The 23,784-nt window shown below is 44.9% G+C and overlaps 6 protein-coding genes across 6 annotated transcripts; 1 reads left to right on the top strand and 5 right to left on the bottom strand.

Moving 5' to 3' along the window:
• Window positions 1-264: 264 nt before the first annotated feature.
• LOC136195503 (angiomotin-like protein 1) lies at window positions 265-3,472 on the bottom strand. The gene is made up of 11 exons (XM_065984827.1): window positions 3,317-3,472; window positions 3,203-3,253; window positions 2,727-3,145; window positions 2,531-2,675; window positions 2,439-2,485; window positions 2,316-2,382; window positions 2,036-2,181; window positions 1,789-1,980; window positions 1,584-1,735; window positions 935-1,535; window positions 265-652 (listed from the first exon to the last, which is right to left on the bottom strand). The coding sequence occupies exons 1-10, from the start codon at window positions 3,408-3,410 to the stop codon at window positions 1,241-1,243; spliced, it is 1,608 nt and encodes a 535-aa protein (XP_065840899.1). The 5' UTR covers window positions 3,411-3,472; the 3' UTR covers window positions 265-652; window positions 935-1,240.
• A 13-nt stretch (window positions 3,473-3,485) lies between these two features.
• LOC136195137 (radial spoke head 10 homolog B-like) lies at window positions 3,486-7,142 on the bottom strand. The gene is made up of 20 exons (XM_065984407.1): window positions 6,906-7,142; window positions 6,759-6,846; window positions 6,635-6,703; window positions 6,490-6,548; window positions 6,124-6,333; window positions 5,952-6,066; window positions 5,853-5,903; window positions 5,705-5,781; window positions 5,493-5,659; window positions 5,329-5,447; window positions 5,169-5,282; window positions 5,038-5,110; window positions 4,846-4,984; window positions 4,717-4,799; window positions 4,569-4,666; window positions 4,464-4,517; window positions 4,310-4,417; window positions 3,899-4,261; window positions 3,637-3,847; window positions 3,486-3,587 (listed from the first exon to the last, which is right to left on the bottom strand). Exons 1-20 carry the CDS (start codon window positions 7,082-7,084, stop codon window positions 3,493-3,495), a joined length of 2,472 nt encoding a protein of 823 aa, XP_065840479.1. The 5' UTR covers window positions 7,085-7,142; the 3' UTR covers window positions 3,486-3,492.
• LOC136195141 (uncharacterized) lies at window positions 7,125-9,447 on the bottom strand. Its single transcript, XM_065984412.1, has 9 exons — window positions 9,314-9,447; window positions 9,173-9,240; window positions 9,006-9,125; window positions 8,753-8,946; window positions 7,910-8,703; window positions 7,758-7,858; window positions 7,546-7,703; window positions 7,405-7,496; window positions 7,125-7,353 (listed from the first exon to the last, which is right to left on the bottom strand). The coding sequence occupies exons 1-9, from the start codon at window positions 9,326-9,328 to the stop codon at window positions 7,174-7,176; spliced, it is 1,722 nt and encodes a 573-aa protein (XP_065840484.1). The 5' UTR covers window positions 9,329-9,447; the 3' UTR covers window positions 7,125-7,173.
• Window positions 9,426-13,199, bottom strand: LOC136195136 (coiled-coil domain-containing protein 40-like). The gene is made up of 14 exons (XM_065984406.1): window positions 12,807-13,199; window positions 12,667-12,750; window positions 12,397-12,616; window positions 12,192-12,349; window positions 11,998-12,138; window positions 11,843-11,946; window positions 11,544-11,787; window positions 11,304-11,486; window positions 10,997-11,248; window positions 10,738-10,951; window positions 10,434-10,603; window positions 10,084-10,385; window positions 9,775-10,030; window positions 9,426-9,713 (listed from the first exon to the last, which is right to left on the bottom strand). Exons 1-14 carry the CDS (start codon window positions 13,167-13,169, stop codon window positions 9,465-9,467), a joined length of 2,940 nt encoding a protein of 979 aa, XP_065840478.1. The 5' UTR covers window positions 13,170-13,199; the 3' UTR covers window positions 9,426-9,464.
• Window positions 13,200-13,292: 93 nt separating this feature from the next.
• On the top strand, window positions 13,293-14,692 carry LOC136195648 (solute carrier family 35 member F4-like). The gene is made up of 4 exons (XM_065985035.1): window positions 13,293-13,543; window positions 13,591-13,828; window positions 13,873-13,998; window positions 14,051-14,692. Exons 1-4 carry the CDS (start codon window positions 13,320-13,322, stop codon window positions 14,570-14,572), a joined length of 1,110 nt encoding a protein of 369 aa, XP_065841107.1. The 5' UTR covers window positions 13,293-13,319; the 3' UTR covers window positions 14,573-14,692.
• LOC136195635 (dedicator of cytokinesis protein 9-like) lies at window positions 14,560-23,766 on the bottom strand. Its single transcript, XM_065985022.1, has 54 exons — window positions 23,581-23,766; window positions 23,407-23,523; window positions 23,272-23,361; window positions 23,138-23,220; window positions 23,009-23,081; window positions 22,840-22,953; window positions 22,726-22,791; window positions 22,609-22,674; window positions 22,299-22,556; window positions 21,797-22,249; window positions 21,620-21,748; window positions 21,483-21,565; window positions 21,375-21,435; window positions 21,264-21,319; window positions 21,137-21,213; window positions 20,880-21,082; window positions 20,747-20,812; window positions 20,599-20,691; window positions 20,429-20,552; window positions 20,339-20,375; window positions 20,203-20,290; window positions 19,855-20,153; window positions 19,738-19,807; window positions 19,571-19,687; window positions 19,449-19,520; window positions 19,296-19,403; window positions 19,209-19,241; window positions 19,057-19,155; window positions 18,911-19,010; window positions 18,790-18,863; window positions 18,634-18,741; window positions 18,181-18,589; window positions 17,988-18,111; window positions 17,887-17,940; window positions 17,701-17,831; window positions 17,517-17,653; window positions 17,416-17,460; window positions 17,277-17,369; window positions 17,169-17,225; window positions 17,075-17,119; window positions 16,833-17,021; window positions 16,701-16,775; window positions 16,512-16,649; window positions 16,406-16,463; window positions 16,247-16,359; window positions 16,074-16,196; window positions 15,911-16,024; window positions 15,725-15,862; window positions 15,463-15,673; window positions 15,334-15,410; window positions 15,171-15,284; window positions 15,025-15,125; window positions 14,835-14,976; window positions 14,560-14,783 (listed from the first exon to the last, which is right to left on the bottom strand). Exons 1-54 carry the CDS (start codon window positions 23,713-23,715, stop codon window positions 14,691-14,693), a joined length of 6,333 nt encoding a protein of 2,110 aa, XP_065841094.1. The 5' UTR covers window positions 23,716-23,766; the 3' UTR covers window positions 14,560-14,690.
• Between the last annotated feature and the right edge of the window lie 18 nt (window positions 23,767-23,784).

The following is a 23,784-nucleotide window of genomic DNA, read 5'->3' on the forward strand; positions in this document are numbered from 1 at the left end:
TTAAAGTTCACCCTGGGGACTTGGGTTAAAGTCTCGCTCCTTGGTGGCTGGAGGATAATGTGCCTTCTCCCCTGGGGACTTGGGTTAAAGTCTCGCTCCTTGGTGGCTGGAGGATAATGTGCCTACCCCCTGTGGACTTGGGTTAAAGTTCACTGTGGGGACTGCAGTCTCAGTCTCACCGCTTGGCCTCCTAGGGGGGTCAAGTGGCAGCGCAGGAGCGACAACCAAGGGGGAGGAGGAGGAGGAGGAAGGGGGAGGCGAGAGAACTTTTTTAATTTTTATTTATACATCCGGGATATTATCAATAAAAATTTGAGCATAGTTCTGTCTACTTTTCACGCGGAAGTGGCACGCGACGTGGAATGACGTGTACCAACGTCATTTCACGTCGCGCGCTTCGCGAAGTGCGCGCGCGCGCGCAAGTCCTAAGCTAAACTGAGTGCTCTTGTCTCCATACCCTGGAGATCCAAGAGCAAAATGCGTGCAACTACTCATGCTGCTAGTAAAACATGCAAAAAAAATAGTCTCTTCTTTTCGTGAGATGCCTTCGGACTTCCTCAAGCAGAAGAGCCGCACGTGCACCGCGACGTGCGCACGTGGCCTTCGAAGTTTCTCGAGCGGGGGCCCCGACTCAACTTTTCTTCCATCGCAACTAAAAAAAAGGGAAAACCGTATTTAGATTGGGTTTTTGCTGCTGGAACTTCGCTAGGAGTCTGCGCAGTAGACCGGACAAAAACGTGTCGAAATTTCCATGAATTGAGGTTGTACGCGCGTTGTTTAGACGTAGAAGAGTTTTCTAAACTCCGCTCGCTTTAATTCAAGTGAGTGGCAAGACAAACACGGAGGAGAAAAGCTGTTTTCGTCTCGTTTTTCTCGGAGGGCGGCCAGCCGGGCGGCTTAGAGGAAAATCATTAACGTACTTTTGGATCCGTACCTTTTTTTGCGCCCTGCGAAGAGACGATCGCCGTGGATTCGCTTACGGACGCGAGGAAGCTCGAAAATGACGCAATCATGCTCCCGGATGCTACCTGTAATAATGACTAAACCTTCTATAAATGCTTCTAACCTAAATAAACAATCCAACAAAAAAAACCTACTCTTCTCTACAATAAACCTCTGAAAATCTAATAAGTACCATATCCTATACAACATCTATAACCATTCTCGGCCTACCATTAATCTAACTAACAGATAATTAGTAGATAACCGCAAAAATGCGCTTAATTGATTACGTGCAACCCTATACCTGGAGCACCTCATAGTCACCAGAAGAGAAGCCGGAGCGTCCAGACATCTGATAGCTGGGTGGCGGTGGCACTTGCCCATTTTTTTGATACAGTGGTAGCTCCTCCTGTTGTTGCTGTTGCTGTTGCTGTTGTTGTGACGATTGTTGAGGCGACTGCGATTCCAAAGGCCCGTTGGGACGCAGAACCCTTTCGACGGCCGTCAATCGCGCGTCCTTCTCCGCCGTTTCCCTCTTCAAGACATCGATCATTTGATTCTTCGCCTTGAGCATGTCTCTCAGCGAAGCCAATCTAAAATCAGAAATAATTACGTCGATGGGGGGGGGGGGGAATCCTTACTGAACATCCAATTCGAGAAGTCGTCGATCGGCGGCCGCCTTATCGCCGCTACTCTCTCTCATGTGACCGTCGCCAGGCGGCAAAGCAGTCGCTCCGCCCGCCGCACCATTTCCCTTCATCGACACGCGATTTCCAGAAGTCTCCAAACCATTCTATATATAAATTATTTATCGCGGAGAGATACATACGTGTGCGGAATATTTACCGCCGCCGCTGCCGCCGCTGCCGCCGCTCTCCAACCGGCCGCCTTTTCCATTCGCAACTGTTTCACTTCCTGTTCGAGCTGCATTCGAAGTCGCGTCTCGAGACCCTCCTTTTTCTCTGAAGCGTCGTGAAGAGATTTGACGGCGTCTTGAAGCCCGAGCACCTTCTCGGCAATCGAGCTCTTCTTCCGACACTAAAAGTAGACCCTAGAGGAGAAATTCCCCCACCAAAGGGAGGACAAAGCCAACCTCTTCCTCTAGCCGCTGTATCTCTTCTCGCGCGTAATAGAGTTCGTTCGTTACGCCTTGTATCTCGCCGTCTCTTTCCGCCAATTGATTCTGGCACTGATGAAGCTCCAGTTCGAGTTGCTCGCATGCCTCCTCGGCGGCCGACGCTAGAGGATAAGAAAAACAATGCCATCACTCATATAAATAAAACAGGAGACGAAGAAGAAAAACAAGTGCATAGGCCATTTCTATGCAACGAGACCGCAAGAATGCAAAGAACTCGGCTTCTATCTAACCTTACCTCGATTTCTCAACGTTGCCGCCGTGTGGTCGCTCTCCGCCAGTCGGGAATTCAATTCATCCACTGTCTGTCAATGATATGATATGAGATTAGATAAGAGACACATTCCCCAGTGTAGCAGACCGCTTTCGACGTGGCCATGTGCAAATGCTGTTGATTCTCAAGCTCAGCTAAAATACAGATTATTTATATTTTTTTATATATTATTTCTGTACCTTCTAGAAGTTGATTCGTTTCTCGCAATGTTTTCACTTCGTCTTCGAGACGCGATCTCATAGCCAATTCCAATTTTTCCTTTTTCGAACCGGACGACTTGAGCAAATCGTACGCCTGCTGTAACTGTCCCATTTCGACTTCATACTAATAAGGAAAAAATAGTCACGTGACAATAAATATTATTATATTATTTACTTTGAGAAGTCGACTCAAGCGTTCGTCCAAATCGCGTCGAAGCGTCGCGTTCTCGCGCGCCAATTGATCGATTCGTTTCGACTCCGAATCGCCGTCGTCGCGCATAATAATGTGAAATTCTTCGTCGTCGTCGCTCTCCTCCTCCTCCTCCTCCTCTTCCTCCTCCTCCTCATGGACGACAACCTGAATGACTTCTTCGAGTTCGACTCGCCCCGCCCCCTCCTCCCCCTCCCCCGCCCCCGCGTTCTCTTCATCGTTCTCCTCCTCTTCGTTCTCTCCCTCCACGATCGTTTCGAGACCGAGCGGCGGCGGCGTCGTCGCCGGTCGACGATCGAGACTGTTTTTCATGTGTTCGCGCACGTCGAAGACGGCGTTGAGAATTTTGAGTCGATCGCCCGTGTCGCGAACGTTCAATTTGTCTACACGCGCTCGCGCGTGAGCTGATAAGCGATTCTCCTATCGTTATCCTCCCTTACCGAGCATCTCGTTTTCGACGTGCATCAATTGGAGACCGTCGACGCTGTTTTCTATAAGGAATGAAGGCCGTCACGTTGTTATTTTGTCGAGAGAAGGCGCCTCTCTTCCTCTACCTCGTATCGAATTCGTATAGTCGTGCGAAAGGGCGAGATTCGATAGCCATTTGCACGTTTCTTCGACGTCTTTTTCGTGCAGCCACACGTCCATCTCTCCTTCTTTTTCTTTCGCAATGGATATCTCCGTGTGCGTTGATATCAGCGATGGAATGCGAGACGCCGGAAGTGTATTATCAATTCGAACTCAAACCAAAGGCAGGAAATAGATGCTTATTGAAAAACTTATCTAACTGCCAGCACCAAAATTCAAACGGATCTTCGGGTATATCTATTATAAAAAAGTATTTATTTATTAATTTATTTATTTATGACTGTACCTTCCATTTTCTCAAGTGGCGCTATTGAAGACGATCGCGACGCTATTTTCTCGACGCTCGCCACGGCAGCGACGGCAACATCCGGCTCATCGATTTCCGCTTCGCTGTCCGCTTCTTCGACAATCGCCTGCTGAGCGAGCGATACATTAGAAACGACTTGATGAACGCTCGACGCGACGGAGACGAGAGACGATGAAGCGCTCTTTGAAGTCTTAAAACGAAGCATTTCTAATAAGAGATCTAGACTTTTTATAAGTCTTACTTTTGCTAAATCGTGTTTGCTCGATGTTGCACTCTTTACGTCGTGATTCGACTCGATACTCGTCTTCTTTGTCCCGGATTTTCGTAGATCCTTACTCGATTTTCTTTTCAGGGACGATTTGCTCGCCGAATCCAATTTCTTTTTCGTTACATTATCGTCGGATTTCCTTCGATTTTTCGTCGTCGTCGTCGTCGTGACAACGACGGGAGGATGATCGACCGGAGGTGACGGCTCCTCTTCTTTCTTTCGCTCTATGACAATAATCTCGTGTTCACTTTTCGTCGATAGTCGTCGCGCCGGCGGCGGCTGAATCGCTATGGAAGCGCACTCCATCAACGCTTCGAAAAATTCAAGAAAAACGATCTGAAAAAAGCCGTGTTTTGAAGTACGTGTCTTTATCGCGTCTTCTACCTCTGTGTCGAGATTGAGATCGATTCCGTCGTCCGCTGTCGGGTTATCTCTCGCTATGACGCTGACGGCAAGTCGCGCTGTTAAATTCGCGTTGATAAGTCCGCTATCCTGTAACAAAATACGTCGTTTTTTTATTAGAAATCGATGGTTATACGTTGAGGATGAAGAGGAAACGTCGCATGGTCATCACGTCGTCATAGGGGGCAATCTTCAGGACGAAATACTTAGTACAAAGGGAGCTATATATGATGCTTTGTACTTTTCTGCGTTGAGTTTGCGTTTTATAGAGGTTCCAGCAAGTGGGTTTGTATTGGAGAGCGTGATCTATCTTTTCCTTTGGGCACACGAGGAATGTTCCTTGTGGAAAATGTCTCTCTCGTGTGTCCCATACATTTTCTACATTTTACCTTTGATTTTCATTGCGTTTGGGAGAATAGATTCTTCCAGCAGTCGACTGAGGCAACTCGCTAGAACACTTCCGGGTTTTTGCCTACGTAAAGAGTTCCCCTACGCGATGGAATCGATTGTTGTATTACGCAGTGCGATATTGATATTCGTCCACGTAAACGTGATGTGCCACGTAAACGAGAAGACGAAGAAAATGCCGCACGAGAAACTGAGCCGAAGGACTATGAATAGATTCCGCATTATCATCATCATCCCCAAGACAATAATCTAATTTTTTAAAAATCATCAACGAAAAAATTATTTTCTAATTAATTGAGTACCTATGACTCGGTCTATTTCCGAAAGAGTCGTTCTGCCCGGAAGAAAATCGCAATCCTTGAACATTCTCCAAAGCTAAAAAATTTAAAAAAAATCCCCCGTCACTCTTAATTAAATCTTCACTAAATCTCACTTGAAATCGATCTAAAACGAAGGTATTATCTTCCGCTGTTCTGTGACCAAGAACGCTATAGAAATGATAGATTTTTCGCAGTTGTCCGATGCTTCGAAGAATCACGTAATGAAGCTGGGAGAAGAATTATAAAAGGAAGGCGAATTCTGGATTATCGCACCTGTTTGAGTTCTTCATCGATTGATAAATCGTCGTCAAGGAGATCCTCGATTGCGAGAGAAAAGGGATTGTGTGTTTGAGCGTCGACGAGGCCGCCTCGACTTCCGGGTCTCACGTCGCCTATGAATCGATAATTTGGGAAGTTGAAATTTAATTTTTTTGTACCCTTTAGAGATATTTCGGGCGTTTGGGATCGCGTTTCTTGTACGAGCGCTCCCTCGGACATCGAATCATCATGGAAACGACCCTCAAAAACGACTCCGCTTTGAAAAACGAATTTTCCCTCGCCGTGTTTCTTATTACGCTTCCACTCTCCTTCATAGCGAGCCCCTCTAAAATTTAATTAATTAATTTAATTAATTAATTTAATTAATTACGTTGCGTATTCGAAGACGCCGTAGCCGTCGCGATAGGCGCTCGTCCATTGGCCAGAATAACGATTCCGAATCGCGTACTATAAATAAATAAATAAGATAAATACCTTATTTATTATTTATTTATTTATGACGTCATCGTGAGGGGTACCTGAGATCCCGTCGTTCTTTTGTGATACCAAATGTGTTCTCCTTGGCCTTGCTAAGAGAAAATATATATTGATTTATTGATTTTTTATATTTGGGGTACCTGGACTCCGTTGTGCCAATCGCCTGTGTACTTTTCCCCGCGATTGTGCCACCACATCGTTCCCTTTCCGTTGCGACGATTATTTCTCCATTGGCCTATGTAAACGTTGCCTGACCTACGTGTATATTTTTTCTTCGCGTGCGTGGGGACGTTGTTGTGGTTACGCTTTTACCCGTATCTTCGCTCTCCGTTTCCTTCTCTTCTGTTGTAATACCAGTCGCCTTTGTAATAGGACGTCTTCTTTTCGTCGAAGTAGATTTCTCCGCGTCCGTGACGTCGTCCGTCTTCCCATTGGCCTTCATAGATCGACGGCGGACGAGTGGAGCAGTAGAAAGCGCCGTAACCATGACGAATTCCATTGACAACATGCCCCACGTATTTGCTAGAGAAATTATTGATTTTTGACGCAATTAGAAGCCCATTCACACTAGCGACGTAACGCAACGTAAGAGCTCTTCTCTTGATTGGCTGCTTGCCTTTGTGACGTCACTCGTGTACGTTACGTCGCTTTTAGTGTGAATCTTAAGAAATAATTTACCTGCCGTCAGACCAGATGTACGTCCCTTCGCCTGTTACAGTACTATCTTCGAAATCTCCCTACGAAATTTTTATAGCACTTGCAGGCGACGTCACGATTTTAGTACGGGCCACCGAAAATCGTGACGTAAATTTTGCCCTCTTACTTCGTACTGCACACCGTCACTCCAAATATAAATTCCCTTTCCGTGCATTACCCCGTTCTTGAACTCACCCTAGACGATGGATGATTCGAGAACCCTCCCGCTTTCGCATGCAGTGAATGAATACTCGATAGACGTGTCCTCCGAAAAAGACGGCTTCGCCTTCTCCGCAGAAATCCGTCATTAGAACCGTTTCGCCGTCGCTCGAACGGAATCTAGACAAAAGAAGAATTTCTTTTACCTCTGAGGTATGCTGCGCTATTGCGATGGCGACTTTTCGAGGATGAAAATGGCTAGTGACGGTTCGTGGTACGATTCTTCGTCGTCTTCGTCTTCCACGTCGCGGTGAGTGACAGAAGAGCCCTCGTCAAAGACGTCCGCCGTTTCTTCGTCATCGATATCGTTTTCTTCGTCGCCTGACGCAGCGCCCAAGTACGCGTCGTCGTCGTCCATCTTCGCGTTGCTATGGAAGCCGGCGCACGTGGGCTATCACTCGCGCTAACGAGACACTAAAAAATAGATCCCTGAAAATAGATATAAAGTCAACGAAAAGTAATCATATAATCGGGGTAGGCCTGTTCGTTGTCAAAAACGACGAAAAGATTCGGATCGTGTACATTGTCGCATACCGAATCATACAAGTCGAACGAACGATTGACGGAATGTTTGGGAGGCGGTCGACGCAATCCGGCTCGACCTTCAACGTAATCTCCAACCAAAACCTAAATAAAAATTATTTTAATTATGAAAAGTTTTTCTTTATTTTGACTTGCCTTGCATACGAACATATAGCGATTTCCTTCTTGATCTGGCGGCGAATACATCGCCGCTTTTGCCGCCGTTACGGCAAAATAATTACCGTGACCTAAAAATAGTCCCTTATTATTTGTAGTCTGACTTTCTTCTGGTTATACCGTAGTTGGCGCCGTGCTGACCGCTGAGACGAAAATCGAAATTTTGACGACATATTGAGCTTGTATATTCAATTTTTGTCCCGTGGAATAGAGAACATTCCTTCACCTTGTCCGGTACACCGGCTTCGGATCGCTTTCGATTCATCAAGTCTCTTTTCCTAATTAATAAACCCAATTGCTTTTTTGAAAATATCTTAATTATATTTATCTACCTGCAATACGCTTCCCATAGTTCGACGTTCTCAATGCGAGCAATTCGCTGTACGGTGACCGGCATCGATTTCAGCATAGCATTCAATATTCGATTATATTCCTACCATAATAAGTGTGAAAAACGTTAGACGCTACTGAGGATATTTCTTACCATAGAGGACGTCAAGAGAGGAACCAACTTCAATAGAGGTCTCGTTCCTGATTTGTCAGGACTCGTCCAATAGATGGGCGCCTTTTGATGACGTTTTGTCGCCGCTTCTGGAGTCGTTACGATCATTGGCGGAGGTTCGTGCATTAGCATATTGCCGTCGCCGCCTCCGCCGCCGTTTTCACTGCCGTCACTATCATCCTCCTCGTCATCAGCGTCAAATGAAGCCGCATCATTTATTTCTTCTTTAGAAAGAAGACGAGGTCGAGGCAAAACGGGTTTTCGATTTTGTATGACTCCGCCGCCGCCGGCAACGGCAACAACTGGACTTCCAGGACACGTACGCGATTCTCTAACAAGCGCGGGATTACGATAGGGTAGCGGCGGCGGTGGCGACGACTTGGAATGATGAAAACTGCGAGTTCGCGCTCGTGATTTGAAATCATTCAACGTTGTCGCCGTCAATTGACGCGCCAACGTCGTAGGGCTCAACGCCGATCCGCCGGCACTCTTCGATCGTCTCAACTTGAGTCGACGCTCATTGGATTGAAGCGACGCTTTGATTTCACTTTCCGTTGCCGTCACCTGTCGACGTCGGATTTTGCGCTCGATTCCCAATTCGTCGCTTCGCTGGAGACGACTGTCGATGAGAATCGCGTAAGGATGACCGTCGATTAGCAAGTGGAGACGACTCTCGTTATCGTGGAGCGCCTGTTCGATGAGTCGGTTCTCGCGAGACGGATAGGGATACCAATGTCCGTCGTCGTGTTGATATTCCCATACTCCGAAGCCAAGGACTAGGCGATTGCTCGCAAATAAAATACATGTATCTATATCTATGTATACCTCTTCGTTTTAGTGGTGTCGTGAGTCGAGTAGGCATGCCGTTTCTTTCTTTTTTGAAATGTTCGATTATGTCGACAATTGAAGCGAATTCTTTGGGGTAGACTTTCTGCGTTCCGTGCGAGATGACGTAGCCGCTGTTTCGTCGATCTCGTTTCCGCTGCTCGATGACAAATTTGACGATTTCGTCGCTATGACTACACAGAGAGTGTGCCACTTCATAAGCTCCGCCCCCTCCCCACCCGGCCTCACGTACCAAACGCACAATACGTACGTTCCCGGCGACGAAGTGCTTTCGCGAACAAGAAAAAGACCTTCCTTACGCGGATGCATGACCAGATCGACTTGACTGCGCGTCAGCACGCCGTGAAACCAACTGCAAAGCGAAAATAGAGGCGTGACGTCACCTTTCCGCATACATACGGGTAGAAGAGCAATTCGCTTGACGGCGGCGGCACTTGCTGTTGATCGTCGCCGCCCCCCGGCTTCTCCTGCGTTTGGTGTGTAAACAAATAAGAAATAAGAGGCGTTTCCGCCCCTACGTCATCGCGCCTCGAGGCCTACCCTTTTTGACGTCATCTTTAGCTCGCGGCGATAGACGATAAAGCTGTTTTGACGAATCGACGAGACGAGCTGTCGACAGGGGGGCGTTACATACGGGCAGAGTCCCCCCAAATAACAATAATAATTATAATAATCATATGCAAGAAGTTCTCTAGGCAGAAAGATCGCTACCCATACGCCAATTGAGTTCCTGTGTCACTCTGCGCAAAGACGACTTAGCAAAGGGAAATTCCATATTGAGTCGATCCACGACCGATGCCAAGCCTTGAAGCTGTTCCTCTTGCCTTTCGCGTTCCGCCGCGTAGGCGCGCTCCGACTTACACAGACGCGTGTATCGACCGTCTTTAGCCTGTTGCAAATATCTCAACTTCGCCTGCTTCAACAACAAATCAGAAAACTTCTAAAAAACCAATTTTTTCCTCGCTTAACGAATACGAAAACAACGAGAGGAATTCCTCTACCTTTTGTCTTGATTCTTGTAGTGTTTCCACGGTGCCTTCGAGAGCGTCGACCGCCTGTTTCATCTGCTGGCAATTTGCCTGCTTCTCTTCGAGTTGCTGCGATACGTTTTGCTGTCTCGCGCGCAATTCCTTGATGTCGCCGTCGCAAGTCGTCGCGTCTTGGCCGACTTGCTTCACTTTGCGCTGCAAATCGACGATTTTCTTTTGAAAATGAGCTCGCGTCTGCTTATTTCCTATCTTATTCTGAGCTTCGCCGCTAGATCGAGGAGAAAACGATAAATCTATTAAGATTCTTTCCTTTTTTTATACCGAAATGTTATCGTTTCTCTTCTGTACACCGATTTCTCCATATCTTGGATCATTTTCTCCTGTTGTCTCATGAGCTGATTGAATCTCACCTCCATGCGATGTATTTCCGCTTTCATGCCCTTGACCTCGCCCTGACCGGCGTCCGAATCGACCGTCGCTCGCATCTCTTTCGCCAATTGAATTTTTCGCTCCCACAAGAGAATTTGTCGCTCCGCTTCAATCAGCGTATTTTGATCGCGCGTTTTGCCCTCTTTGAGCTCGGAAACGCGCGTTTGAAGCTGAATGCATTCAAGCTCAGCGTCCTAAAGAGACGATTTGAATCGTCCAATGATCTCGCGCTTATAATCTACCTTGAGTTTTTGAATAAACTCGTTTTCCGTTAGGCTATTTCCCTGCTGGAGATCTTCCTTCTTTCCTCGATTCTTCGTCATCAAAGCATTCAACTTAATCATGTCATTCTGCTGCAAACGAATTCCTTTCTCAACGTCACCCATCTCGCGAACATGAGTCTCAATCTCAGCTAAAGAAAAAACGTATATAATAAAAACACCCATTAATAAAATTTCTAAAAATATTAAACATAATTAGTTGTGCTACTTATCCGTTCTATTATTTCATATATGAGAAACAGATAGTCGAATTCCTCACACGTACCATTCATTCGCAATTTCTTCTGCTCCAGTATCGTGTGCTTGCGCTTGAGCTCGTCAACAGAGGCGCGCTGCTGCTGCGCCTCCTGCGTTTGCCTCACCAATTCCTGCTGCTGTCTAAGCCAAAATTGTTGGAGACGACCACACTGCTCAACGCTTTCAGATATCTGTTTCTGTAGCGTCATAATTTGCATTTCAAGAGGACCCAACTCGTCCACCTTTAAAAAATAAATAAATAAAGAGATATTTATTTATTTTCGTACTGCGTCCTGTCCGCCGCTTGTCAGCTGATCGATTTTCTTATTCAATTGATCGATCATGCTCTGTTTTCGTTCGATGACGGCGTTGCGACGAATCATCTCGTTTTCGCTTCGAGTTATTAGATCGTTTAGCTGCTTCACTTCCTTGTTGTGTTCCATGATGATTTCCTTTGAGCGTTCGAGTCGAGTCGATCGATTCGAGATTTCTAAAACCTGACGCGAAATTTCGTTTTCTACTTGCGCTAATTTCGCTTCCTGGAGGCGGGGAGAAAAATTAGATTTTTCGATATTAATTCTACGTTGTTCTTGCCTCGTCTTTGATGGCTTTTCGTATCCGATTCGCTTCATGTTTTGTATACTGCGACGCCTTTTCGAGAGTCAGTTGAGTCATTGTCTTTTCGAGTATGGCATCTTCGAGTCGATTTTTCTCGAGGACAACGCGTTCTGTTTGCTTTCGCAACGCCACCAATTCGTTCTGCTTAATCGCACACTCCTAAAAAAATCAAGAAAATAAATAGAAATCTTTTCTTTTTTGTTTCTCTTTTCTTACTGTTGTTGCCTTCGCCAGTTCCTGTTCGGATCCCTGCAACATTCGCGTGTATTTCGAATATTCCATTCGCAGCATTTCGCGTTTCGTTTCGCACGTGGCCATGTGCCGTTTCAACAGCGCCAAATCGTTTTCCAATTTCTTCAGCTGAACGGTCAACGTCTCATTCTTCTCCTGTTCCTTTTGTATAGAACGTCGATAGCCGTCCATTTCCGTTTTAAGTGACTGTATGCGATCGCGTTGAATACTGAAAAATTGACGTCACTTTTGGGGGGAGGCGGGGGGGATTTTTTTTCGCTCACCCTACGGCCGCATTCATCGTCGCCAACGCTTCGTCTCTTCGTCGCATCGCGAGAAGACTATTGTTCCATTGCTGTAGCAACTGCTTCTGTTCCATTGTCAACGCCTAGGAGAAACTGCGAGGGGGGGAAACTCATTTTTATTCTTCTTTTCTTACGTCTACTTCCGTATCGGCTTCTCCCAGCGCTTCTTTGGTATTCTTGTATTCTTCCTGTTGCGCTTTTGCCTGCATTTCGTACATGGCTATCTGTTCTTCAAGTCGTCGCGCTTCCTCATTCAATCGATCAACATAGAAATCCTATTCGAGATCACTAGACTAATTTTTTTTGTTGCTTATTAATTTCGATTGACCTGCTGTTGTTTTTCTTTCTCCACTTTCGCCAATTCGACTCCCGCCTTTTCCGCGTGTCTTTTCTTCAGCGCGATTTCCGTTTCCATTTCGTTTTGCGCCGATTTGACGTAATTCAAACGATTGGACAAATGCTCTACATCCGCTCTCAAAGCATCAGCTAACCAATCAAATTAATAAAAGACAAAATTCAATTAATCTCCTCACTTTTTTCTCGTTCTTCCTTCGCGTTTTTGAGAGCCATTTGATAGGCGTTCCGCGCTTCATTGAGCTGTTTCTCGCACAGACTTCGATGTTCTTTCAACGAGCTAAACTTGTCCTGTTCTTCTTCCAAGGACGCTTGTTGATGAGCGAGTTGCTGTTGTAGTCGATACAAATCGACGCCGAGTTCTTCCCTGCGTGTTTGTCTCTCTTTCAGACCAATTATCTGGACGAAATTTCATTAATTAATTTTTTAATTGAATATTTTTTTATTACCTTTGCTCGCAATTCGACTTCGAGTCTTTCGTTTTGTTTCGTCAATTGGGCCGTTAACGCGGCTTGAACTCTTTTCATGAGCGGCTAATTGAAAATTAAAATTTCTAATATTTATTTTTTTGGTCCATTTATCTTCTTACGTGATCTGGATCGAGCACCATCGCTTCCGCATCGTCGTCTTCCTCGTCGTCTACGTCATCGTCTACGTCATCATCGTAGTCGTTTTCTCCCGTCAAATGATCGATTTCGTCGTCGTAGGCGTCCGGACTGCCCTCCGCTTCCGTGTAGTGTACTCTTCGCGTTGGTGGCGTCTCTTCGTCGGCGCGCTGCTGCGCGCTACTTTCGCCTTCGTGACTGATTCGTTCCTCGTCGTTTCTATCGCTTTGAACGAGTCCGGACGATTTTGCTCTGTATTGCTGAAGCGCTTTGACAGTGATTTGCGAGACCGCATCGGCCATGGACGTCTTTCTGGCGCCCGAGCCACTCTCGTCGCTGTCTGCCATTTTTTGCTGTTGCGTAACTAGGGGTAACTATAGCTACGTTACGCAACGCCCTCGCGCGCTAAGCCTAATTCATTCCCCACTCCTTAGTCAGGTCCCTTGCACGTGACCGTGGCATAGGGTGTGGCCTCCAGACTACAATTGTACGCTCCGATGGCTCTCGAATGTCGAAAGCTCGTTTTCGGTCTTTTCATCGTTGCAGGAATAGGAATTTCTTGGGTAGGATCGACCCAGACGAGCAAAAGCACATACAAACCGGGCTTCAACGGCTCATTCTTCATTGTATGGTTCTCCACGTGCTGGATGATAACCTGTTTTCCACTCTACCTTCTTATAACCTCACTATGCAACCGTCAAAGCCCATCGAAAGCTCTAGAGTAAGCCGTCAGCTCAGCAGAACGAAACGAAACTCACCTCTTTATAGACATTGTCTCGAAATCATCAATTCGAAAAGATTCTTGTCTATCGCCACAGTCAAAGGCATGGGAATACGTATAGCGCCCTTCTGCGCTATCTGGGTAGCAACCAATTACGTTTACGTCAAAGCGTTGGGAATCAAGGACTTCCCTCCGACTGACGTCACAGCGCTATTTTCCAGCGCACCAGCATTTGTTTTCATCCTTTCTCGCATCATTCTCAAAGAGAGAGTGACAGTTTTAAAAGTAATACTTACCCACGTAATCATCATTATTAATTTTTTCAATAGATATGCGCCGTTGTCATGGCTATTAGCGGAGTAGTTTTGATTCAGTATGCTGAGGGATTCGGCTCCGCTTCACTAAAAGGCTCCTTTTTATCTATAGGAGCAGCCATTGGAGCTGCATTATATAAAGTAAATATTCAAGAAATCATTTCTACTTCTTCTTAACTTTTGTTCTAACTAGACTCTTTTCAAATTTTGTGTCAAGGACGCTTCCCTTGGACAAGTCGCCTTTTTTCTATCCGGTCTCGGTTTTCTCAACGCCGTTTTTCTCTGGTTCATTTTTCTGATTCTAAATTATACGGGAGCTGAAGCGATTTCGTGGAGTCACGTGCCCTGGACGTACTTGTGTTCGTCATCCGCTCTATCTCTGCTATTCAATTTTTTCATCGCTTTTGGAATTGCATATACGTATCCACTCTTCATTTCATTTGGAACGGTTTTGGGAATTCCTTTGAACGCTTTAGCCGATTGGATATTTCGTCACATCGTTTTTAGCTGGGTCAAAGTTGAGGGATCTATCTTCATTATTCTAGGATTTGTGATTCTTCTGATGCCCGATAAGCAGTCTGACTACGTGGACGAAGGCCTGAAAGTCATGATCTGTGTGAACAAATGCAAGAACAAATCTAGCGGAATCCATCGATATGACGTCAATAAAGACGTCGATTCCGAAAGTGAATTTACTGACGATAAGAGTTCATAATAATAATAACATTCCCAACTACTAAAAATACCAAACGCGAGTATTGATCGCATGAGAAGTTAGAAAACCTGTATGAATTAGTGCTTACTTACTTTACATACATCAGTTCTGAGTAAGATCACGAGCTCGTACTGCTACCAGAAGGCTGCTGTTGCTGTTGTTGCGGTGGTGGCCTCGCTTGTTGAGGCACATTTCTCAATCCAACCGATCTCTATAGCATATAGATAGAACTACGGCTTTTATAGATACTCCAAAAGCTTACGGGCTCAATTCCAAGCATCTTTGTGAGTCGAACGGTCATTTCTCGATAATCCCTTTGAAGCGATCGCTGATATTCGACTTGATCTTGCAATATCAGTCTCCCATTCAACTCCAAAGCCCGTCCGCAGCGACGAATAAATTCCCTGAAGCGAGAAGAATAGGTAAGGAAGCGTTAGACAAAGCTCTCTTACCCGTAAATAGCTCTAAGTCGTCCTACAGCCTCTTGCGGGTGATTCTGTGCTCGTCCCCCCGCGACAAAGACGCTTGCGTATTCCAACGGGCCAGCATTGACCTGTTTGACGTTCTGATTTGGGTAAAATAATCTTCCTATGCTTACCGTGACCATGACGGCTCCCTGAAGAAGAAGTTGTAGCCGTTTCATGTCTGGTCGACTCATTGCGCAGACTTGACGAAGGGCGATCACTTTTCGCTCCATTTCGTCGATTGCCACCTAAAATTAAAATTAATTTTGAGGAGGGTAAGATTGTCAGAAGCGAAACCTCGATGGGCTTCATGTCAAATCCGTCCTCCTTGACAACCAAAATTCTTTTTTTGACGTAGGGAAAATAATGAGAAGCTAAGACAAAACGAGATTAAATTTCACGGACATTTTTGACGTAATTGCTTACTCGTTAGTATTGTCTTTCTTTTCCACTGATTGGCCGTTTCGCCGCGAGCTTTTCCTTGCGGCGTAAACGGCGTCTCAAAAACGAAGCAATTGATATTATTCGTCCTTTCAAACATCGTCCTTCGCTCTATTTTTTCCGCCTTGGTGAAATAGGGCTCGACGAACGTTACTTGGATATAGGCGGCAGTAGGATCGAGTCCTTCTACATCAACCTGCCCAATCGCAATAATAAAAGCGTAGGGATTCTACAAATGGTCGCTAACTTTAGTGGAGTCCTTGATAAGGTCGACGTGCCCCAGTTTTGCGCTGTACAGTTCTTCTAATCGTTCAGAAATGACAGCCAATGGAGTCACTTTGGGCTCCTTGTAGATATACTGCTTGCCATCATCGTCACCAAAAGGCTAAAGAGAAAAATTTCCGTCATAGAATAAAAAACGAAGGCAGATTACTTGGCCAAAGAAAGCGACTCTAAAATAGCTTCCAAGAAGCCTCTTTCCAGACTTGACAACCTCAACAACCTTCTTGCACGCTTGATTTAGGGTACCATACGCTTGCGCCAAAGCCTAGACAAAAAAATCGAAGCCCGCGTCTATTTCGCTCGAATAGCCTCACCTCAAAGTCTCTATTTCTTCGATAGACGGGCAGGAGAAGCTGATAGACGTCGCAGGTCACTTCGTAGCGTTCCGCCTTGTCGAGCAAAGAAACGCACGTCTCCAGTTCTTCAATGAGCGTGTGCTACGACAAACAAATAGAAATTTAGGAAGATGATAGGGGGGGTCGAATACTTCTGAGTATCTCTGCGTGTCCGTCATGCCGCTGTCCTCTTTGATGTCGCCTTCTTCGCGTGAAATGTTTGGAGATATGGGAGCGAATTGTTTGCTGCCTAGCGCGTGTTCGCCTGCACGGGAAATTTATAGAAAAGCTTCTTTTAATTAAAAAATGACCTCTTCTTTTCAAGTACTCCGATATCAAGCCCGCAACGTGGAGGTGGCAGTGAGCGGCCTAGTGAAAAATACTTCCATCTCGAAAACGAATTCGCGAATCGTATACTTCTGAATAATTTTGATTTTTGATGTGAATAAAGGACATGCTTTCGAGCCAGGCCTTTCTCTGCTCCGGAGAATTGGCGTAATTTTTAGCCAATTTGTACTGCAAGTCAACGAGAACTTCGGGATCGGTTTCATGATCCTGAGAAAAAAATCCTCAAACTTTGTATATATATATCTTAATTAATTTTACCTTCAGCGAAGCCGTGTGTAGTAGCACTTCGCCCAATTTTCGAGTCAAATCGCGAACTTCAGTAATAAATTCTTGCTGTACTCACAAAATACGAATTCTCGCGAGAAGTAGTCAAGTCTTATATGAACTTACAGGCATTCCCTCATCGGTATATTGAGCCACTGTTGCTAGAGATCTCTTCAGATTTAAATCAGATGAGCCAATGCTTCCACTTCCGATCATCTTCGACAGAGCGGCGACTGACTGAATGTGAACGCGAACACAACCGGAGCCGATAAATTCGAAATTGCTACGAAGCAGAAGATAGAGAAGAGCGGACGCCTGTAGGGAAAAAAATTAAAATAAAGTGTCTCTGATGGATTTTGGTGACTCGCCTCGTTTCGAATTGATTTGAGAGGTGAATTGCACATCATAAGGACCTGGGTATGTGCTAGAAAAAGCGCTCCTCGTTTTTCTCGCGATTCTTACATCGTAGCAGACTGATTCGCAGAAACTTGAGTCGCCTTGAAAGAGCGACGCGGAAAACTAAACAGATTGAAATAAAGAGAGAAAAATCCCCGCACTTTCTTTTCCTACTTTGTTGACAAAGGCTCTCAAGGAAGCAAAGACGTGTTTTAGAACCGTTTCGGAGGAAGACAATCGAAGGAAGGACAAGAGAACGTCAAAAACCTAATTGATAAATTCGGATTTTCGAATGTGATAAATGAGAGTTTGCCTTTCTCATAGCAATATTGTCACCACAGTCGCTCTCCAATTTGCTCTGATAAACAAGCGACTATTTTAGCAAGTAAATTAGATAAGCACAGGTGCAGATACCTGGAATTCGATGGTGAGAAGTTCTATCAAATCGAGCACAATAAGCGACACTTCATTCGCCATGTAGCCTTCAAATTTCGACATTGTCTCAATATCCGAACTCGAAGATCGAGATCCACCACCACCTCCAGTCAATCCTAGAAGAGATAAATAAAGAAAAATCGCAATATAATATGATACGTACCTCCCAAGGAAAACGATCCCACAGACGTTTTTCGAAGCATCGCTATGCTCTGTCTAAATCCAGCAGGCCTGCTTCCGAGCCCCTGAGCCGAAGCTTGCTCAATAGACTGCCTTATATTATCTGTCCGAGCTCTACAAAATAAAATAAGCCCGAGTAATTATTTAATTAAAAGGTGACAATATTTACAGTTGAACTCGAAGTGCTTTTAGTCCACTGTAGCGGAAAACGTATAGAGAAGCCCTGTAAAGAAAAATAAGATTGACTGCTTTTTGTCTCAACTGAATTACTTGAGCATGTCAATCAAGTCCATGAGACCCAAAAAGACGTCGGGCAATTTTTCCGCCGTATAAACAGATGACGGTATACGCGACACCGAATTCATTGCCTCATTCCACCACTCAAGTAAGATACCTGGGGGGGGGGGGGGGGGGGGGAAACGATAAGGATATTAATTTCTAGGCTAATTATTAATCCTCGCACCCGAGTCGACGTAACGCAAAATGAAAAACACGCAGGCGAGAAGATCTCGCGTTTCGTCCACTTCGAACGTCTCCTTCACGTCGACAGTGGACAATCGCGAAATTTTCGACAGTCTCGCGTTCACGCCCAATGCTAAATCGCCCGTTCCTTTCCCAACGGGACTGCTACGATTCGCTGGAGCTCTCGCAACGCCGTCATTTGGCGATCTCGCGCGCGCAAATGCACTGGGACGATTTTCGGATTTATCGTCGGATGGAGACGCGGGGCTCTGCGCGCTTGAAGCGAGGGAATAGCTGCTCGCGCTTTCCTTCATCGAACCGGACGACTTATCCATGTTTAGTCGTCGCACGTGACTCAGAGCGATGGAAACGAAGGGAAAGAAAAGCGTGCTCAAACGAGCTTTTCTCTCCTAAAAGTCGTATTCAGTTTTTCCAAAAAATGAATATAGTTTACTTTTGATTCGTATCTGTCGTCCATTTCGAGTTTCGCGAGGAGATTTCTTAGCACTCGAAGGACTTGTCGTCGAATGGGGGCCTCTCCGTCGTTCAGCGCCGCATTCGCCTTAAAAACCCCCTTAAATTTATATTTATTATATCTATTATTTCCTACTTCTTGAAGAAGCAGTCCAACCAGGAAGTGACGTTTGCAAAAGTCGTCGGTTAGAGTCAAATTACTTTCTCCAGCTGCAAGAACAAAACTAGAATTCTAAAAGTGCTCTAAAATAGATTACGTTTGAGTTGAAAAGGGAGATTGAGTTGAACGAAGTGTTCGTGACTGCAAATGATTTCGATGAATTCGAATTTGAATTCCGACAGCACGGCAAAATCGTACTGCAAAAAATTTGAAAAATTCAAATTCAAATTTTGAGAGTCTTACCGTTTGTCCGGAAGGTCTTTCCACCGCTGAACTGTATGGACCCAAATATCGATTAATTAACCGAAAAACTTTTCCACGATCCATGTACGTAAAACAATCCTTTAATTAATTAAAAAATAGTGAAATTAATTCTTTTTTGCTAACAAACTAACCTTGACAAAATGAGCCAGTCTCCTATTCGCTATCTATAAAAAATTATCAGATCTATAGTTTAGAGAGAAGACTTTCTTTTCCCTTACTTTGGTTCTCGTGTTCTTGTGATCTTTCCACACGTGAACGGCAATAGCTCCGACCAGACTCTCCAAGCTGATGACAAAATCAACGGGAAAACGCGACTCTCTCAATTTCTAAACAAATAATCAGACAATTTCAAAAAATTACATAAAAAATACCGTGATTTTGTTTTCGAGCACCAAATGCTGAGCCATGCTCTTAGCAATGATTTCCAAGAAAAACCAGCAATGCTATATATAAGATCAGTCTAATGACGTTCTAAAAGTGAACTTTTCTTTACTCTGAGAAACGTTTCGACGGCGTTGTCGCCCGATCGTCTCAAGAGCTTCGTCAAATTCTTCGCCATTTCTTCGTGAATCGTCTTTTTCGACGACAACCTCTGCGTCATGAAAATATACTAAAAAAATAAACAAGTTTCTAAGGAAAGTCACGTATATTCGTGTCTACTTTCAAATAAGTATGAAGAACTTCGTCGCGATGCGCTTTGCTGACTTGCTCCACGGAATGTAGAAGAGCTCTAAAGAAAAATCGCTTAGAATTCTCCTCCTCAACAATGCTACCTACTTCAACGAATGACTAGCCACTTCTTCAGAGCAGGGACTCTCCCTGAGCAAAAGCTTAAGCAACTGATTCATAATAACGGGAAGAAATTGAATGAGCGAAGCTATAGTGATCGTATGAAGGTCCTTGATGGCGCGACACAATTCGACATCGTGCGCCGGTTGCGTGTTGCTAATGTTGTCGCAGAGCCAGAAGAAGTGATGAAGCGGTTCGTCCTGCGTGCTCACCGTCGAAACGAGACGAGTAACGACGCGAAACAGCTCCTTGCAACTGTCAATCCATTCGACTTTGGGACCAGAGAACTAAGAAAAAAAAAAATATATATATATGTATAGATATATATTTTTTTACCCCTTTGCCCATGCCGAATTGGACTACGGAGAGGTATCCTGGGGGAAGGCTTGTTGATACTGGAAGGCCAACTGCGTCTCGTAGAAGTCTGCTTATATGTTAGGAATTGATTTTAAGAGGAAATGGGTTCACTCACTTGCTTCCGTCGAGGAGTTTCAGCCACGAATATCCAACTAGAAATAAATATATAAATAATTACGCCCGGCATGTTGGATTTTTTTCTTGCCTATGCTTTCGACTGGCGGGAGTTTTCCGTGTCGCGAACCGCGTGGGGGCTCGATTGCCACGTGATAGAAGGTAAATAAGAGATGATGTTTCTCGTTGAGTTGAACAGGCAATTTGATTTTGACCTAATCACACCGACGTTAGAAAAATGCGCAAGAACGTCGCACGAACTTCTTCGTAGAATGTCGGAGCCGACGAATGATAAATGACGGTCGTAGTCGCACTCGAAGTAAATATGGGACCAGCCGCTTTCCCATAGATGCTCTAGAGAGCAAAAAAGCCTAGAAAAAAACGACTTAGAGAAAGAATTCACGTGTACAGTTAGTGGCGCCGAGTCCTTGTCATCTCCGTCTTTAAGCTGGACACAACAGGCAATATTTCTAGCCTATAAAAAATAAATAAATAAATAAATATTTTTTTCCCTATATGTCAAGTTCTCTAAATAGGTCTACCTTCAGTCCTTTGTGTGAATCGAGTTTGAGGGATACTGGATAGACGTAGAGATGATTACAGAAGGCCGAATGGATGTAGTATTCCATGTGAGGATGATAAGCGTCCAGGGGAGCGAATTCCTGAACTTCCCGTATGGGAGGCGCCTTTCTCGACGACGGAGGAATCGACGGTTTGACGGCGACCAGAGACGGAGTCACGACATCTGAGAAGGAAAAGTCAAACCCGGAAATAGTTAGTTTTTTTCTTTCGCGCGTGCCTTCGATTTCGTCTTGAATTTCTGTAATTGAGACGCGAAGCGATCCGGGAATCACCGTCAATTTGGGCAGTTTGTCGCTGAGTACGAAAAACTTTAGTAAATATTTTTAATAATTAATTTTTCTAACCTTTTTAGTTGAGAAAGCATTTGCATCAGTTCTTCATCAGTAAGTCGCTCTCTTTCCTAAGAACAATTGACTCTAGTCTCAATATTAAAAGAGTGTGAGTGTGCCTTGTACTTGTTTGAAAATTGGCGTAAAATTCGCTCTAGAGTCGACTTCACCATCCTTGAACACAGGCCTATAGAAATAAATAAATAAATAATATAATGTCTTTTAATGTTCTACCTTGCAGCCCATCCAAAAGGCATTCTATAGTTCCCCAATCGTCTGCAGAGAAATTTCGCCTGCTTTTGCAATTTGTGGGCCGCCTAAAATAGAATCATTTCTCAGAGTTTCTCACTTTAATTTTTATTTCTTCTTGCCTTTGTGTTGTCTCCTGAGCCGGCTTTTATGTAGGGTTCGGCTGACGTCGTGATTCCTCCTTGGAGAACTTTCTCAATTCGAATGACCAAATAGATGTCGGGATTGGGAAACGTCAAGCTAAATAACGCCTAGAAAAAAAGGAAAGTATCCCCTAAAAATCAATCTGGAATATTTACTTTTCGCGAAAACGTTGGGAAATCTTGCTTCAAGTTTTTAATCGTAGATTCAGCGGAAGCGTTGCTTTCGTCGTCTTCAAAAATTGGCGAAAGAAAGGAAAGAGGCGGCGGCGTTTTGGAGATAAGCGCCAGTGCCGCCGGATCGTTCAAATTAAAATGAAAGTCTTCGGAAATTTTTCGCCCTTTGCTTGCGTCATAGAGAGTTGCTGACGTAAAAAACGGTTCGACGTGCGAAAGTGGGGAATTCTTCGACATGAAGGCGGTGATTCGAAATTTGAGCTCTTCAAATTCGACGAGAATTCGCTTGTTGAATTTTTCGCTGGGAAGCGGAGGATTGGCGTGGGGATTGAGCAAGAGGCAGGGACTCGGCTCCAATTCCGGCAACACTTCGAATAACTTCTGCCGATTCTCCTTCCTCTTTGAAGCATTCACAAAATCCGTCTCACTGGCATACTAAAGAAAATTCCTAATAATAAATATTTATTATTTATTGATTTTTTACTTTGAGTAATTCCGGATGCATGCTATTTCTTAGGGATGATTTCAAGCTTTCTTGTCGCGATAGACTTCGTGACGGTCCCATTGATGTCTCTCCTGATGATTCTTCGCTGTCTTTCGCTTCTCTTTCGACGACTTGGCTTAGGACTCGTATCCAATCCTTCATCTCTTCGTCGTTTTCAGCGTAGAGCAATTGCGAGGGCTTGTCGCCCAACATAACGAGCTCAAAACCAAATTTTCGACTCTTTCCGGTAACAGAAATCTAATAAATTCAATATCAATAATAATTATAATATAATTTTTAATTAATTAACCTTGTTTACAGCTGAGCAGTGTGTTAGAGAAATAGATCCTTTTGGTGCTGATGTGCTTTTCTCATCCTACAAATATATTGAATGTGAGCTAAAATATTTATTACCTATATCAATTACTTTATTATATTCGAGTTTGTATGTCGAATCGTCGGGCTTCAAAGTGAACCATTTTCGTTTATAACTCTGGGGGGAGGAAGCCGTTAAAAGGGGAGACGAATTTTTCTGACTCGCCTTCATCGTCATAAATGACTGATTTTCCGTTTGTGACGGGGGCATTGTGAGTACGCCCGATTTGAAGAGAAGGGGCGTGGTCGGATCGCTTCGAATCGGACTGGCGACTTCCTCCTTGAAAAAAGCGACTTTTTTCTCAAAAAGTGTACAAAATTGACTTTGTACTCACGTTGAATTCTTCTTCTTCCTGCACGACGTCGACGGGAAAGGTCTGGCGTCGAAGGGAATACGCTAAGCCGGCTCTGTGAGGCGAGGGGAGAAATGAGGCGATTTTTTCGACTTTTTGCGCTCGTTCTACCGCTGTAACTTCGCAAAACTGCCCGAATACTTCTCATACTTCGACTCGACTGTGTTCCAATCGGACGAATAGCAGTTGAGAGCCTAAAACGGCGTGGAAAACGCGTCTTCGCGCGGATCTCTAGCCTAGACTACCTCCTTGACGAAAAGACTTGTTGCTTGACTCCTTGCGCTCGCTGGAACGGTCGACTTTTCTGTGCGAATTTGCCGCGGTAGAATCTCCACCTAAACCGCCGTTTGAGCGTCGGGCTCGCGAGCATGCGAACGAACCGATATGTCGTCATTGGGAAATTGAAGCATATCCTTGAGGGAATCGGCGTCGATTCTCTCTTTTTTGCTTCGAATTTCTGCTTCGTAGTCCATAGGTTCGATGAGACTCGTTTCCGTCTGCAGAGCAAGGCGTTGTACGGCTTTGGAGCGAGTTGAATAGACATCGTTTTTTACGAGACTCGCTTGATGGAGGGGCGTGGCTGGAGATGGCAGCTCGTTTAGCTGCTGGTGCTGGTGCGGCTGCTGTTGCTGCAGCACGCTCATGCGACTATTCGCCTTCGGCAACTTCTGCTTCACCGAATCGCCCATGTTTGAGAAGCGATAACCGTGGGAGCCGCCCTCGCAACAACGACGAAACAAGCGCGCTATTCGCTGGGG

The sequence above is a fragment of the Oscarella lobularis genome, chromosome 14 (assembly GCF_947507565.1).
Source record: "Oscarella lobularis chromosome 14, ooOscLobu1.1, whole genome shotgun sequence".
Classification (NCBI taxonomy): Eukaryota; Metazoa; Porifera; class Homoscleromorpha; order Homosclerophorida; family Oscarellidae; genus Oscarella; species Oscarella lobularis.

What these genes read in the sequence shown, in the direction of transcription:
- LOC136195503 (XM_065984827.1), bottom strand. Translation starts at nt 3,410, where the DNA reads ATGGACGTGTGGCTGCACGAAAAAGACGTCGAAGAAACGTGCAAATGG. An exon ending in TACAGCGGCTAGAGGAAGAG is followed by an intron (nt 1,981 to 2,035) that starts GTTGGCTTTGTC and finishes GTCTACTTTTAG; the next exon opens with TGTCGGAAGAAGAGCTCGAT. An exon ending in CAGCGGCGGCAGCGGCGGCG is followed by an intron (nt 1,736 to 1,788) that starts GTAAATATTCCG and finishes ATTTATATATAG; the next exon opens with AATGGTTTGGAGACTTCTGG.
- LOC136195137 (XM_065984407.1), bottom strand. Translation starts at nt 7,084, where the DNA reads ATGGACGACGACGACGCGTACTTGGGCGCTGCGTCAGGCGACGAAGAA. An exon ending in AAAGAACGACGGGATCTCAG is followed by an intron (nt 5,782 to 5,852) that starts GTACCCCTCACG and finishes ATTTATTTATAG; the next exon opens with TACGCGATTCGGAATCGTTA. An exon ending in CGCAAACTCAACGCAGAAAA is followed by an intron (nt 4,518 to 4,568) that starts GTACAAAGCATC and finishes TTCGTCCTGAAG; the next exon opens with ATTGCCCCCTATGACGACGT.
- LOC136195141 (XM_065984412.1), bottom strand. An exon ending in AGCGAATTGCTCTTCTACCC is followed by an intron (nt 9,126 to 9,172) that starts GTATGTATGCGG and finishes TTCGCTTTGCAG; the next exon opens with TTGGTTTCACGGCGTGCTGA. An exon ending in GCTATATGTTCGTATGCAAG is followed by an intron (nt 7,354 to 7,404) that starts GCAAGTCAAAAT and finishes ATTTTTATTTAG; the next exon opens with GTTTTGGTTGGAGATTACGT.
- LOC136195136 (XM_065984406.1), bottom strand. Translation starts at nt 13,169, where the DNA reads ATGGCAGACAGCGACGAGAGTGGCTCGGGCGCCAGAAAGACGTCCATG. An exon ending in CAAGCGGCGGACAGGACGCA is followed by an intron (nt 10,952 to 10,996) that starts GTACGAAAATAA and finishes TATTTTTTAAAG; the next exon opens with GTGGACGAGTTGGGTCCTCT. An exon ending in GAAGAAATTGCGAATGAATG is followed by an intron (nt 10,604 to 10,737) that starts GTACGTGTGAGG and finishes TTTTTTCTTTAG; the next exon opens with CTGAGATTGAGACTCATGTT.
- LOC136195648 (XM_065985035.1), top strand. Translation starts at nt 13,320, where the DNA reads ATGGCTCTCGAATGTCGAAAGCTCGTTTTCGGTCTTTTCATCGTTGCA. An exon ending in AGAGAGTGACAGTTTTAAAA is followed by an intron (nt 13,829 to 13,872) that starts GTAATACTTACC and finishes TTTTTTCAATAG; the next exon opens with ATATGCGCCGTTGTCATGGC. An exon ending in TTGGAGCTGCATTATATAAA is followed by an intron (nt 13,999 to 14,050) that starts GTAAATATTCAA and finishes TGTTCTAACTAG; the next exon opens with ACTCTTTTCAAATTTTGTGT.
- LOC136195635 (XM_065985022.1), bottom strand. Translation starts at nt 23,715, where the DNA reads ATGGGCGATTCGGTGAAGCAGAAGTTGCCGAAGGCGAATAGTCGCATG. An exon ending in AAACTCCTCGACGGAAGCAA is followed by an intron (nt 20,291 to 20,338) that starts GTGAGTGAACCC and finishes ACATATAAGCAG; the next exon opens with ACTTCTACGAGACGCAGTTG. An exon ending in GAGTCGCTTTCTTTGGCCAA is followed by an intron (nt 15,863 to 15,910) that starts GTAATCTGCCTT and finishes TTTTCTCTTTAG; the next exon opens with CCTTTTGGTGACGATGATGG.